At 42.3% G+C, this 15530-nt stretch overlaps 1 protein-coding gene across 1 annotated transcript in view; it reads right to left on the bottom strand.

Moving 5' to 3' along the window:
• LOC119844474 (ABI family member 3 binding protein) overlaps window positions 1–15530 on the bottom strand; it is a 411236-nt gene that overhangs the window by 381064 nt on the left and 14642 nt on the right. Inside the window, exon 2 of the mRNA XM_043511028.1 lies at window positions 5281–5452. Within this exon, the coding sequence (XP_043366963.1) occupies window positions 5281–5452 (172 nt within the window). The remainder of the gene's footprint in view (window positions 1–5280; window positions 5453–15530) is intronic.

The following is a 15530-nucleotide window of genomic DNA, read 5'->3' as shown; positions in this document are numbered from 1 at the left end:
TTCAGAGGTAAATGGAGTGTTTTATTCAATTTCTCAGCAAATTTTATGAGCTGGAGTGATAGTTTACATGCGAAGGCGGCTGAGAAAACAAGTCATCATTAACAGGCTACTTGGTACTACTATGACATCTGGTGAAGAACTGTACGTCAACCCTTTTGCTTTTAACACAAAATACAGGTCACACAGAGCAAAATTAAGGGACTGGAAAAGAAAAAGGTGAACTGTAATTTCTGATTGTTTCTTAACATTTGGCATCCAGATGCTCTAATGAACAGAGATGAAGACAGACAAGAAGCCAGCATAAATCATTTCATTCAGTAAGACAGACCTAGTTTAATAAACATAAAACACCCATTATTGAGGAGTCTGCTGAGATATTTTCAATCTGATGTAAAGGAGCAAAGGCCCAAAAGAAAAGCATTTGAAGGGTAGTAATGCTGTAAAACTAAGAAAGCTGCATCATGTAGAGTAAGTCCACAACACTAAATTTAAAGACAACAAGGGATATTAAGGACCTCTTTACAAGAAAAAAATAAGAGCACTTCTAACTTCTTGTAAAATATAGCCGAGGCCATGGGGTTCTTGTCATTACAGCTGAAAACAATCTAACTTCTGCAAAGAATATTTAGCCAACCTAAAAATGGTGCTGGAAGTACAAATTGTGTTTCCAGACCACCCACACGAATATACATAGCTGGTTCAACAAAACTAAGGAATTTCAACTTTAATTTCAGCGTGTTTACAAGAAAAAGCTTAGAATCCAAATAAAGACCTAAATTGTAAATGGGTGTTATTAATATTAAATAAACAAATAGTAATTATAAATACAGGCACACTCTTCAGTGAAGTGGAAAGAGCCACAGAGGGAGGAAAATATGGAATGAAAATGTGGGATATTGGAAACCCAGAATATAGCGACATACTCTCCCCAAATGCACAGAAAACCGATCAGTCATAAAACCAAGGGAATAGGATTTGGGGGAAAATGAAGATATTGAGAACATCAGAAGGCTGACCATGCCAAAAGATGTCTTGACCACTGCAGAATGAAAACTCAAAAGGGTCAAAAAGCAGAAGCCAGTGATCGCACAGATCAAATGACATAGACTAGGACCAGAGAGTTCAGTGGCACAGTGCAGAGAAGCCACTGGTACTAACTAAAGATTGATAATGAATGAGTGCCGCATGCTCATGACTGCATGCAATACTTTGTAATAATATCACATCCCTGAAGTAGAATAGGCAATCCAAATTTGTTGAGCCCCAAATGAAGTCAGACATTTTACAATACAGAGATATCAAGATGATATCTGAAACGGAGATTCAAATGACTAAACCAAAACAGTTCTACAGGCCAAAGAGTCAACAGAAAAAGAAAAAAAAAAGTGATCAGCTATACCTCTTACGAATGTTATGGCACCTGCCTCCCTCACATGCATATGTATAGCTAGGTTTTGGATCCACTGTTATAGTAATTTAGGCCTAGCAAATCTACCCTAACTGTAAGGTCAACAGTTGGAGCACAGAATGCTCCAGTAGCCTGTTATAATTTAAATGTTTATTAGAAACAGAACATCAGTATGGAAAGGAGACAGAAAGGCTGGATTACTCCAGACAAAAAGGGCAACTGAAACAACTCAAGGCCTCTGATAGGACTGTGAGCAATAAACCATGGGAGAATAGTATCAGATATCAATGGACCAAAATTGGTATGTCGGAAAATAGGCCTAATTAGTGAACAAAATAATGAAGGGGTAACCTATTCCACCCATCGCTTCCTACCACCGCCGAGTTTTTAAGAAGAGATACTTTAAGGACCATAATGGTGAAACGGACTCTTGGAGGATTCCTTGGGGAAAGGCCACCCGGCCTCTGCTTCGCTCCAGAGACTCTGTCCTTTGCCTTGACCATTGCAAAATCCAGATCAACTCATGGGTGAGAACACTTGACTCACCATTAGATGAGAGAAACATCAGCCTGACACATGAGTTCATGCTCTGTCTTCTCTTCCCTTGTGCGTTCTTTTCCTTCCTCCTGTCCTCATCTTCCTCCTGTCCTCCCTCTCTCAGATTTTCACCTGATCCTGAGACCAACTGCACCACACAACACTAGCATGACAGAATGAGATGGCTGTCATGTTCTGGGGTGCAATCCCAACCAGTGAGAGGCTGTGTCACTACTTGCCCTTGTAACCCTGGGTGCCATGAATGCTCTGCTGCTGTGGTTCACAGCCTAGACACCGACAGCCAGCAAACAAGTAGCTCTGAGTATATATGTGATAAGCAGCTGGGAACCAGGCTACTGGCATCAGAGCTGCTGGTTATCACACAGATGCTGTGTGCATACTTGAAACTTGATCAACAGACTATCGTTTTACTTTGCCTTTCCCCCCCCCCTCTAAAACATTTGTGTGAACGTAACATTTGTGAGAGATTACATGATTGACAACCCCGGAGATAGGCTGTAGAAAGCTCCTTTAGTGATGAGGAAAGTTCAGTTTCCAATTCTATTCAATTCTTGACTTCTTGGCAAAGTTGGCCTCTTGGGTGTAACGTTAGTGCCATTAGTGGTAGTTTTTTATGCAGTATAGAAATCTGACCACTGGGAGTTGGACTGATACCATCAAACTTCACATAGGTTATAAAATAGCCATCAGTTAGTAACTGTCAGACACTAGCTAACTAATGTTTGTATAACACTACATAAATGTTAGATATTATTACTGACCTGAGCTGGATTTCAACATCTCAAGACATTTTAAATCAGGTGTTAAGGTTTGGGGAGCCACTAATGTATGGAATCAGAAGGTTTCCTTCTAATTCCCAGGTATTAACTACATACAAATTGCTGTGTTCTCAGGATATTGGATTCATAGAACATGCTCACATCTCAACAGCTCTCATTAAAATGAAACAAGATTTAATTAACAATATATGAATGAAAGGAAGTGTTCTTAACAGTTCTCCTTTCAGAGCTACACCCACAATGCTAACAATCACCAGTGCACAGTCCAGTATAAACAAAGCAAGAAAAATAAGGTGGGGAGGGGGAAGAGATTTTCTCCATTTCAGCCTGTAAAAAATACTGACTACACCGAAAAATTTAATTGATTAAGCACTGAAAGATTCAAGATGTGTGTTTTAACCAGTTAGCAAATGGTTGCTAGAAGACATTAACAGCAGAGCTCTATCCAGAAAGTAGACTGGCTGCTGAACAAGACAAACTACAGACCTGAAGAAGAGTTCTGTGAAGCTCAAAAGCTTGTTTCTTTCATCTACAGAAGCTGATCCAGTAAAAGATGCTACCTCACCCCTTTGTCTCTACAAAGAAATAAATCACGATAAAAAGGAAATGGAAAGAAAGCTTATCATTAGTTGATGAGCCAGTGTCCCTTTGGAGTCAGACTTTGTTTTCTTTGATCTCCCTCCTTTCTGAGAGGCTGTAACTTATACATTCAGGATTTTCCTCTTTTAGTTATTTTTTTCAAGAGAACATAAGAAACTTTAGCAACAGGAAAATGCAATCCAGCCTGACAAGCCCGTCTCCCATCTGCAAGAGTAACTAGAAAACTCAGGTTTTTTAGCACTGCTTTTTCTGAGTATATGAAAAGCCTATTACAACATTCTGTGCTTTTAAAGCAAGACTTAAAAGATGGGACACACAGTTACATGAATAAAAAACAAAACAAACAATGGAATAGTCTCTACTTCAGTTTATAGTCATATCTCAATGGTAGTGGAAGTGCAGGAGACAGCATTGTCCCAAGGATAGAGAAGGGTACTGGGTATGTGTACCCTTACATTTTATTCCAGACTCACTCTGTAGCCCTGTCCAAAAACACATGGGCCTGAAAAATCACCTCACCATGATACTATGCAAAAAGCAAGCTATGGATCTCTTTGTAAGATTATAATTATTTAAGGTCAGTAAATGGCTTTGGAGTTGAATGAAGGATGCTACATAGATAAAGTATTCTTCTTCTCTAGTCCTCATTTCTTAGTGGGTCTGGTACTGTATAATCCTTACAGCAACTTCTTAAAAGCCCCAACCTACAGTAGCATGGAGAGTAATGGGGTAACTGTTTAGGACTTAATTTCCACTAGTATTTCAAAGAGGCATCTATTTATCAGGACACCTAAGAACATGAATACAGTTGTTCCTATGGTTTCTTTGTGTGATCAACAGCTGCCATTTCTTTTGGGACTGCCTCTCTATGGCCCCAATTCTATTTTATTATACATTAGGACACTGGAGCTCTTATGTTCAGGATTGAAGGTGGAGTTACTATATAGTTCAGCAGTAATGGCTTCTTGAGATACCAGTAGATCATTCTAGAATTCAGTGGAGATCTTCCAAGGAAGCAGTGAAACCATGCTGACAAAATCCTAGCAAAAGCTAACCTACCTTGACATTCCAGCCCAGGCAATGGCACCAACCACGTAGGAGAGCAGGGGAAACCAGAAAGGAACATGAGAAAGAAGATCTCAAGATAATACAGTGTTCTCCTTTCTTTCTTTTGCTTCTATCCATTTCTCTTCTCAACTCTGTTGTTCTTTGTGTTTCTAAACCTTGGTCAATAAATCTTTAACAAAATTAATCAGGCTTTGTGTTCCTGAGGAGTCACGAATGGCTTGTTCACAGAGCTCAGATGACAAAAGTATGATGACAGGTTTCAGAGTAGCAGCCGTGTTAGTCTCTGTCCGCAAACGGAAAAGGAATACTTGTGGCACTTTAGAGACTAACAGATTTATTTGAGCATAAGCTTTCGTGAGCTACAGCTCACTTCATTGAATGCATGCATCTGATGAAGTGAGCTGTAGCTCACGAAAGCTTATACTCAAATAAATTTGTTAGTCTCTAAGGTGCCACGAGTACGCCTTTTCTTTTTAATAGTATGATGGTCATACTGTTTTAGGGCTTGTCTTCACTGCAACAGTTAAAATCAAGTTAGTACACCCAAGTAACTGCACTGCAGCTAGGCTAGCTCAAATGAGGCACTCACACTTCAAAAGGGCACTGGAATTACAGAGTTATTGGATTAGCGGAGCAATTGGATTAGCTGCTGCTGAGTTCTTGTAACTGAAACTGTTGCATCCCACTGCAATACTAGCTGGAGCGTCAATAGCACTCCAGTTAGAGATTTTTGTGTCTGGACATGCGCCTAGTTAGGGGCAACACTCAAGTTACAACTCGAGCTTGCTATGCTGTGAAGAGACACTGTAAAGACATTCATAGACACTGCTTTGTTACACCAATTAGGAAAATGTACGTATGCCTTACCTGAAAATGTCCTTGCTTGGAGTAATAAAGTCCATGGATCCATGACATTGGGTACTGTGCTGTATGCAATCTTTGACCGTTTTTGATTGGTCTGCCTCCAACAGAGAAAGGGAAGATTTGGCTCCATTTCTGAGATTTTGTCTGCCTCTCCAGCGGCAGGCAGGCAAAACATCTTCTCCATGCCGCAAAGCACATTTGAAGAAAAACAAAAGGGAGAAAAAAAAGTCATGAAATATCCAGGCTGTCAGAGTCTGCCTTTACTGGCAGGGAGGAGTCTCTTTCTCCTCAGTCGCTGCTCACCCATGCAGGTGCCGCATGGCAGAGAAGGCTAAGAAGAGAGGGAAAGCTAGACACTGTCTTTCTGCACCTCCCTCACAGATTAAGTGCCTGCATGGAGGTGTGGGCCTGTTCTATGGGGACCCATGCCTCTCTCAAGTGCTCAGGCAATGGCAGGGTTTCCAGAAGCATCCCTCCCTGATCAGAAGAGCTCCCATGAAGCAGTGGCAGCCTCTCAGCAGAAAACTGTCCTGGGCTTGGCACAGGCCGTGGGCTTGGCACCAGCAAGCGATGGCTTTGTCCTCCCTCTCCTTCCCCCATGGAGGAGTGTAGGGTGAAGCACAATATCAGAGGGCCAGAGAAGCCTTCCGCCCAGCCACCGAAGCCCATGCTCACAGCCACATCCGTTGACCACAGAGCAGCCGCCTCTCCCCTCCCACTCACTGCTACACTGGCAGGGTGCTAATGACAGAGATCAATAGATGTTGAAGAGAATTGCAGACACGACGCGCCCCTGACGTACTCCTGTTTTGACTTTAAAACTGAGCTCACTGTGATCAACACTGCATGTAAAGTTGAAATAAAAGCTTTTGATGATGTTGATTATACAGAAAGGAATTCCATATTCCCGCAGAGTGCGCCATAGGCTAGTCCTCTGAATGCTATCAAAAGCATTCTCAAAGTCTATGAAATTTATGTAGAGTTGCCATTGCCATTCTAAGCACTGTTCTATTATGTTTCGTAGAGTGAAGATCTGATCCACACCCTTTCCGAAAACCAGCTTGCTCTTTTCTGAGAACACTATCAACTGCCTCTGATATACGCTGGACTATGATCTTACACAATACTTTGCTTGGAACAGATAAAAAGTGTGATACCACGCCAGTGTGATACCAGCATGCCCCCACCCATTCCTAAATAAAAATGAACAGGAGTCAGAGTCCCACTGATATTTAAATGTAGGAACACACAAAGTCATACAGGTGCACAAAATCATCACACAACACTATTATGGCTGCCTGTTTGTGACGTTCTGTACCTCGGGGGAATACCCTGCACTCCCATGTTCATCCTTATAATATGGTTGTGTGGTATCCAATGCAAAGTTTGTCATGTTGGGCGTCTTCAGAAGGCTCATGATACACTGAGCATTGTTGTTCTAGTAATGTTATAGGTTATAATTTCATGTATATAGTTATGAGGCTGAAAAAGTGTCCTCATAGCTTAAAGAAAGCCCAGACAAAAACTCTCCAGGAGCAGTTCACACCTCATCAGGGCATGTATGAGACAAACCCAGCCCAGCCTCACAGGAACAAAGGACACTGGCCTAGGCAGCAAGAAAGGATCAGTTGGACTCTCAAGTGAGTCACCCCCTTCCTTTGGTCAGTTTGGGACTGTGATAAGGTAATGCTCACCTGACCCTGAGGGTGGGAGGCAAAGCCGAGAGGGAAGAAAGAACATGATAAAAGGGAGAGATGTTTGCTGTGCTCTTCCTCTCTCTTCCGCCTCCATCTACAGACATCACCACCAAGAGATTGAAGCACTGATCAAAGGGGAGAGCCTGGCTGAAAGGCAACCAGCCAATCTGTGGTGAGAAGCATCTAAGTTTGTAAGGGTATTGAAAGTGTTAAGATCAGCTTAGAATGCGTTTTGCTTTTATTTCATTTGACCAAATCTGACTTGTTATGCTTTGACTTATAATCACTTAAAAATCTATCTCTGTAGCGAATAAATTTGTTTTTTTATTCTACCTGAAGCACTGCATTTGGTTTGAAGTGTGTCAGAGACGCCCCTTGGGATAACAAGCCTGGTACATATCAATTTCTTTGTTAAATTGACAAACTCATATAAGCTTGCAGTGTCCAGCGGGCATAACTGGACACTGCAAGATGGAGGTTCCTAGGGTTGTGTCTGGGACCGGAGATATTGGCTAGTGTCATTCAGTTGTACAATCCAAGCAGCTTACATGCCAGAAGCTGTGCATGAAGAGCCCAGGAGTGGAGGTTCTCACAGCAGAGCAGGGTAAGTCTGGCTCCCAGAGTCAAGGATCGGCGTGACCTAGCAGATCACCGGTCCAGATAACACCAGGGGAACATCACACCGTTAAATTGATCTTTTAAAGTCTCCCTCAGCTGTATAGCTCCAGGGTTGACTGTTCTAATAGCCCTTCTGTCTACCTATTCAAAATCAGACAGACAGCCGCTCCACCTCACCCTATTACCCTAAAAATTTAGACACCAATTATGTTAGCCTACAATAGCACTTTTAATTTAACAGAAGGGTAACAAGGTTGTGGCCCGCCCTAAAGAAATTGCCAAGGTTTTGCCAGGGGGCTTGTCTACGAACTGTAGAGGGCTCCCCAGAGCAAGCTAGTCTCGCTAACCCCTGAAAGGACACGGATACGGCCTTCCGCTGAAAGACTGACACACACAAGAAGAAATTCTTTGAAAACAAGAGACTTATTTATTTAATAGAAATAATAAATACAGGAAATATAGAGAGTTTAATAAAGCAAGAAAAGCTACATGGGATTTAATAAAACACAGTAGAATTATATTTAAGAATTCATACAATAAAACGGTGCGGGAAAATAAAAGCCACACATTGTATAGAATATTCTGTATCACATCTGGAGGAGACAATAATTACAATGTAATTACTTTTAAATGATGTTACATTTTAATATTACCGTTCTGTGAGTGGTGATCAGCCGGTCGCAGAATGGGGTGGGGTAGATCTCACTCAAACACAGGCATCCAGCTTTATTGACAGAAAGACTCAATCATTCCTTGGCAATAGACAGTAAAATCAGTAAAATCAGACTTACACTCTTTCTTCCTAAAATTCCCTCTGTTATGTCTGATGGGCCTTCTGTTCTGTCAATAAGATGTTACACAACAAACTGAAGATAAAGGCAGTGCGCGATACAGCAGCTGCTGCTGCTACCTCAGAAGCTGTGGTAGTGGCGGTTGCTGCCTGCAGGTAGTTGCGTGGTTGTTATAGAAGCTGCAGCGAGGGTTGTCTCAGAAGTCTCGGTTTCTGCTGCCTAGAGGCTTCTGTAGCTACTGGGTTCTCAAGCTGCTGCCCTCTGGAAGGTGCTGCTGCTGCAGGTAGCTGTTCCAAGGGCCGTTGCCCAAGCAACCTCAGAGCGTGCTGCTCCTTTTCCAGAATCTTCATAGGATGCTGCTACTGAAGTTGTCCCAGCTGCTGTTCTTGCTGCTTGTTGAGGCTTCTGATCTTCACAAACCCCAAAAATCCCACACATAAGCCTGCTGGCTCTCAGACTTATATACTGGTTGCTCTCTCAAGCTCTGCTCATTAACATAATGTATTAAGCCTGGCTCAGCCAATCAGCTTCCAGAAATTAGAATAACTCCTCTTCCTCTCTAGATCCTCCCCTTTTTATTAGCATACTTGTATTTCCTGTCTAGCTCCTCCCCCTGACATCATACCTATTTTTAGAGAAGAAAAATAGCTCCTCCCCGATGCCATATTGGATTCTAGACCTAAGCTCCTCCTCCAACACCATCTTGTTTGCTAGAAAACTTTCCACTCTCATCCCCACCTCCACCATTTTGATCCTCCATTGATCCATTTTGATGTTGGATTTTCTAATTTTGAACTATCATTATTTATACTTAACTGAATCCTTAATCTTAAAACTAACTATTGTTTATGCAAGTCCAAGTGTTCTGATACTGTCACCAGCCTAATTATGTCAACCGGGAAAGGGAAGGGGTTTAAATATCAAAAATATTTTATGAGGTTTTTCTGCAAGGCTCAATTTAAGCTGCAAGGTATCTCAAAATATTCAGAGTGAAATTTCTCATTACAACTCCTCCATGCTGCTTTCCCCTTCACTTTATGAATATTATGTAATACACAAACACAGCAATAATTATAAGAATGTTTGTCCCACTGAGATCCAATCTATTCATTAAGCATTGCCAGCGAGCTTTGAGTTTACCAAATACACATTCAACGGTCACTCTGCACCTGTTCAACCAGTAGTTGAAGCTTTCCTTGGTTCTGTCAAGGTGCTCAGGGTATGGTTCCATGACCCAGGAGGTGTAGGATGGGTCCCCCAGAATCACTATTGGCATTTCATCAGCACCAACATGAATGTGCCAATCAATCAGGGAAGAACGTCCCTATTGCAACCTTTGGAAAAGTCCTGTATGCTTGAAGATGTGACCATAATGAAACTACGCTGACCAGCCCACAATTAATATCAGTAAGCTTCCTTGGTGATCTACTACTGCTTGCATAACCATGGAAAAGTACCTTTTTCATTTTATGTATTCATGGCAAGGAGAGAGAGTGCCAGAACAGTGATATGCATCCAGTCTATTGGTCCACCACAGATTGGGAAACCCATTGCTTCAAATCCATCTACTATTTCCTGCACATTGCCAAGAATCACAGTCTTGTGCAGCAGAAGATATTTAATGGCCTTGTGCACTGGGATGACAAAAGCGCCTACTGTGGATTTCCCACTCCAAACTGGATAGCCCACTGACTGATTGCAATCTAAAATAGCAAGCTTACAAAGCACAATTGCCTCTTGCTTTTCCACTGTCAATGCATCATTCTGCTGTCCCTGAACTGGAGGACTGGAGTGAGCTCAGCACACAGATCCAGAAACATGGTCTTTCGTATCTGAAAGTTCTGCTCATCATCCCAAATCTACTTTTTGATGCGATTCCCACCACTTAATGCTCATTTCTTAGCGCCAGAAGCACCAATACACAATGTGGAGAAGCTCCATGAATGCCAGCAACAACCTGATTTTTCTACGTACTGTGTCCATCATCCATTCCTCGGCACCTCATCTTCATCTCCACACCAGTCACTGAATCTCTTTAGCTTTCAGAGTAGCAGCCGTGTTAGTCTGTATTCACAAAAAGAAAAGGATTACTAGTGAGCTGTAGCTCACGAAAGCTTATGCTCAAATAAATTTGTTAGTCTCTAAGATGCCACTAGTACTCCTTTTCTTTTTGTGAATCTCTTTAGACACAGGAAAATCAAGTGTCCTGTATTAGCAACATCATGAGAATTGTAGCGAGCTGTGCAGAGATCCTGCTTCTTCTGGAGAGATGGCAGAGACCAGAAAGTGGCATAAGGAAATATTGGAACTTAAAAAATGGCATGAAAATTATGGGATGGAATAAGCACTATGAAAAAGAGAAAGTGATGTTGTGGGAACTTGAATCCTAGTTCCCAGAAATCCCTGGATAAATTACTGGTATCCCACAAAGCACTGCAAAAATGTCCTGGAAAAGAATGCACCTGATAGCGGCCCGAGGCACACCGGGATACTTACCCATGGAATGCGCATTTGCTAGTGATGAAGACGTACAGCTCAGATGCAAGCAGCCAAGTGTGCACATGCCTGAGCAACACACACAAATTGGCAGTTGTAAGTCTACATAAGTTGACTTAACCAACGATTGTGACGTATACACACAGCCTTAGTGGAAGTGCTCTAAAACAGCGTTTCTCAAACTGGGGGTCCTGACCCACTTTGGGGTCCCGACCCAATTTTAATGGGGTCACCAGGACTGGCGTTAGACTTGTTGAGGTCCAGGGCCGAAGCCAAAGCCAGAGGGCATCAGCCCTGGGTCACATGACTCAGGTTACAGACCCCCAGCTTGGGGCTGAAGCCTTTGGGCTTCTGCTTTGCCCCCCACCCCAGCCCGGGGCAGCAGGACTCAGGCTTTGCTCCCCTCCCGGAGCAGTGGGGCTTATGTGAGCTCAGGCTTCGGTCCCCCGTCCTGGGGTCGTGTAGTAATTTTTGTTGTCGGACAAGGGTCATGGCACAATTATGTTTGAGAACCCCTGCTCTAAAAGGATCAATTTTTTTGGCTGACTTTTGTCTGTAGTTGGGTCTTTGCTATCACTTTCCCTGTCAGTGCATTGGATGCTCCAAAGAAAGTAGATTTATCATCCCTACTGTGTTTGTACAGAAATAACTTCCCAGATGACAACAGTTACTCTCTCTATTTGGCTCTCTCTTTCTTCTCCTTTGTTAACTTGCCTAAGCCCATCTTGTTACACATAACCCATGTGCGTCAATGGAAATATGTGGAGAATGCTGATAAAATATCACTGACACCAGTGAGGCTCTCTTTAATCCTTGCATCTTTTATTTTGTATACTAACCAACTTACAGTACTGGCTGGGCAACTGCTGCTTTTTGCACCCGCACTTCTTGACAACTCATTGTTGTTTGTCCCATATCGAGGAGAGAGTCCTGGCTCAGGAAATAGTTTCTAGGGAGACAATCACAACTCTAGATCAAAATTTTAAGCGTGATGCTGTAACCCTAACAGCAGTCATTGGAATAAATAGATCCTCACCCAACACATGATGGGGTGTGACTGCGTAACAAAGTTAAATCTCCAATTAGAATTCCTGTGGGTCACACCTTTATTACAAGAGTGCTCCTAAAAGGCCTATGTTCATCAATTAAGGGCACTTTTGGAAGCGCCTTGTGCCTGACAAGCTGTTCAAAGAAGTGAGAGGGTCTTCCTGATGTCCCTGCATACTACACCATCTAAAGTGCTGGAACGGCTGAAAAGATCGTTCCATCTGGCACACTGAAACATTAGGGCTCTTTAGTTATTAGAGCATAGGATGACAGAAAAATAAAACAAGTTCAAATTTACCATGTGTGCCAATGGTACAATAACTACTGCTGGCTCTGCCTGGGAGCAGAGTGCCAAATGTAGACAGCAGAGTAGGGAGTACTCATCTTAAGCCACTGAAAATCCCAACAGGCCCATATAAAAAGAGCCTCAGGGCACAGCAGGGTCAGTAGCTGCCTGGAGATCGAGGAGAGAGGCCTGTGTCTGGAATAGGCTGCAACCTTATAGCACCTTGGACAGAGCAGGAACCTGGGGAGAAGAGAAGGAGCTCTGTGCAGGCTGCTGAGACTGAGAAGGGGGCTGTGGCTGCAGGGAAGTGGCCCAGGAACATGCAGCAATAGGAAAGCCAAAGAAACACAGTAAGTGACTGCGGTTTGGAGGGTCCCTGGGCTGGGGAAGCAGCAGGACTAGGAGCTAAACTCCCTTGGAAAGGGGGAATAAAGACAGTGACAAGGCCAGAGGTCCAAGCCACAAAGAGGATGCTACGGTTCCTGAGGTGGCGAGAGGGGCTGCAGGCAGACGATGGAAATTGAATGACAGCGTGCAGATGTTGGACGAGGCGTCGGCCTCAAGCTAATCCCCAAGCTGGCGAGCAGGAAGCGACAGTCTGGTGGTAAGTGACGTGCACTGCAACACACCATTTATCAAAAGCCACCAAGAGGCAAAATTCACTAGTTCACTTCATTGCATGTACAATTCTGAAATCACTGACACTAATGCACTTCTACATTTTTATTGTTTTTAAGGTACTCAAGAGGCCATCAAAGCCAGAGCTTATTTACTTTATCTTTTATAGATGTTTAATACTTAAACAGTCGATGTTTAACAGTTCCCAGCAAGAAAGGTTCAAGGGACCGCAGGAGAACCCAGATAATGTGTATGGAAAATTTTTATAAAACATTTTATTGGAAGCCCTACATTCCTTCTTGAAGACCAAGTACAGTTCTGAGCCTGTAAAAATAGCCAGAGTTAAATAGGAACACCCTGGCGAGAAAGAAAAGTGACAAAAAATAAAGGATAGGATATATGTGAAATAGCAGCGCACTGTGAAACTGGCATAGTTCAATTCTAGAACGCAAAATGCTTATTTGGGATGGGGGATTGAGGAAGGGGACACACAACTGAGACACCATAACATGACTAAATTGTATATCAAAGAGAATGTGTAGGATAAAGACCCATTCTTAAAATAATGGAATCCATTTAACTGGCAGAGACCTCAGATGGAAACAAAAGCACATCAGTTAAACAATCTTCCTTATGATCCTTCGGAAACCCCATTTACCACTGAGCATACTAAGTGGTTTACTTTATCTCAGAAATATTCACTGAAGCAAACAACTTAAAGAGTTATATAATGATCTAAATGGATATATAATGCCAGGTTTGAAGTATTTAGCAGTCATAATAGCATAGCACAGCAGATGGTCACCTCTACTATATTTAAACTTGTATAACAGAAGCTGTTCTCAAGTCTGTTCACACACAATTGACTCGAAACTTTTTGAGCTCCGCCAAGCATATTTTTTTTTTAAAACAAAGTTTGAGCCCAGTTTTTTCAAACTGTGTTGCAGTGAGAAGGACACACCTGTTTGTTCTTTAGGGAAACTGGTGGGTTTGCTGCCCAGGCTACTCTAGGCACCAAGTAACCAGAGGAGAAAGAAAGATATCTGAGAGTATGTCTAAACTGCAATTAGACAACTATGGCTGGCCCGTGCCAGCTGACTCAGACTTGGGCTAAGGGGCTGTTTAATGGTGGTGTAGATGTTCGTACTCAGGCTTCAGCCCAAGCTCTGGGATCCTCCCTTCTTGCAGGGTCCTACAGCCTGCTCCCCAGCCCAAGCTCAAACATCTACACCACCATTAAACAGCCCATTAGCCTGAGATCTGTGAGCCTGAATCAGCTGGCACCGGTTAGCCCTGGGTGTTTAATTGCAGCATAAACCTACCCTCAGAAGCCATGTGCATATGATGCAGAATGGGGGCTGGGATGTGTATTTCCAAGGCCAACCCTTTATAAAATCCTACCACTACACCTTGGACCTCTGTTTCTAACTGGGCCAAGCATTCCTGAGCTTCAGCTGAGGCCAAGAGCACAACTGGAAGTGCCAGAATACCATATGAAAGGTTCTTCCCCTATAATATGTCTGACCTGGCCAGATGTGAGATTTCCAAAGTTTCCTGCAAGATATCCTGTTCTCCTGAGAATTCCCACCTGATTCTGCAGGCAAAAAATGTTTCAGTACTTTGGAGCATTACCCAAGTTGTCTGTGGCCTTATCCAAACCAAACCTCTGAATCAAGGTTGACCTATCATTATACCAGATAAATATTATTATTTCCATTCATATGGCTGAACTTTAAATTATTGTTACAGCTGAGCAAGTAAATTGCAATGAAGAGTTTATTTAGCCTCATTTCTCTGCTAATGGAATATCTAACCCTATATCTGTGATTTCTATGAATGTATTAGTTTCTCATATTTGTTTTATAGATATTGTCAATGTGTATGTGTGTGTGTATAAAAATAAAGTGTCTTTCACCCTATGCAGTGATCAAATGCTTGAAAGCACTGTGATTGAACCAGTAAGTCATATGGTATTGTTTCTGCTCCCTAGCTGGATGAACATGCACAAGACGTTTCAAGGATGAAGACTTACAACACAAGAAGTTGGTTTCTGCAAGAAAATACTTGCACATGCAAATCTGTAATATATTTTCCATGAATGTTTTTGCTAGTAAGACTCGGTCCAACTGTTTGCAGAAAGTGAACACAAAAGGTTAAAATGAATTAGATTAGAAATTTGGATGAACTTTAAACAAAATATTTTTCTTTAAATTCCCCAGCTCTAGGTAGGATCTATCCATCCAAATATTTATCTCACTTTCATCCCTGAGCAGTATTCATATTAAAATTATGCTAGTACCCTTTGATATCAATCAAGGTCAGGGGCTCTGGTGTCCTAAATCCATACACAAACACAAGAAAACACTCCTTGCTCCAATGGGCTTATGTAGATGTATGGCCAGGCCTTAATACTAGTTCTTCTTACTATACAACTGTATTCTCAAACCTGCTAGAAGGCTCAGCCTAGGCAGATATTGCCTTAGAGATTAGAAGAAAAGCTTTGAAGTACCTGAGCAGAAACAGAATTCCATTATCATTATTCATTAATACCACAGCTTTTGATTTACACTGTTTATTGTAAACTTAAAAGAGACAGATCAATAATTTTTTTTTAAAAAAGTGTTCATGAAAACTCAGTTACACAAACATCAGAGCCCTACACTGCCAGTTCCTACAGCTTCAGCTAGTTCTCACAACAGC

This window comes from Dermochelys coriacea, chromosome 1 (genome assembly GCF_009764565.3).
Source record: "Dermochelys coriacea isolate rDerCor1 chromosome 1, rDerCor1.pri.v4, whole genome shotgun sequence".
Classification (NCBI taxonomy): Eukaryota; Metazoa; Chordata; order Testudines; family Dermochelyidae; genus Dermochelys; species Dermochelys coriacea.
The sequence above is the reverse complement of the archived record's forward strand: the minus strand, read 5'-3'. Positions and strand labels throughout refer to the sequence as shown.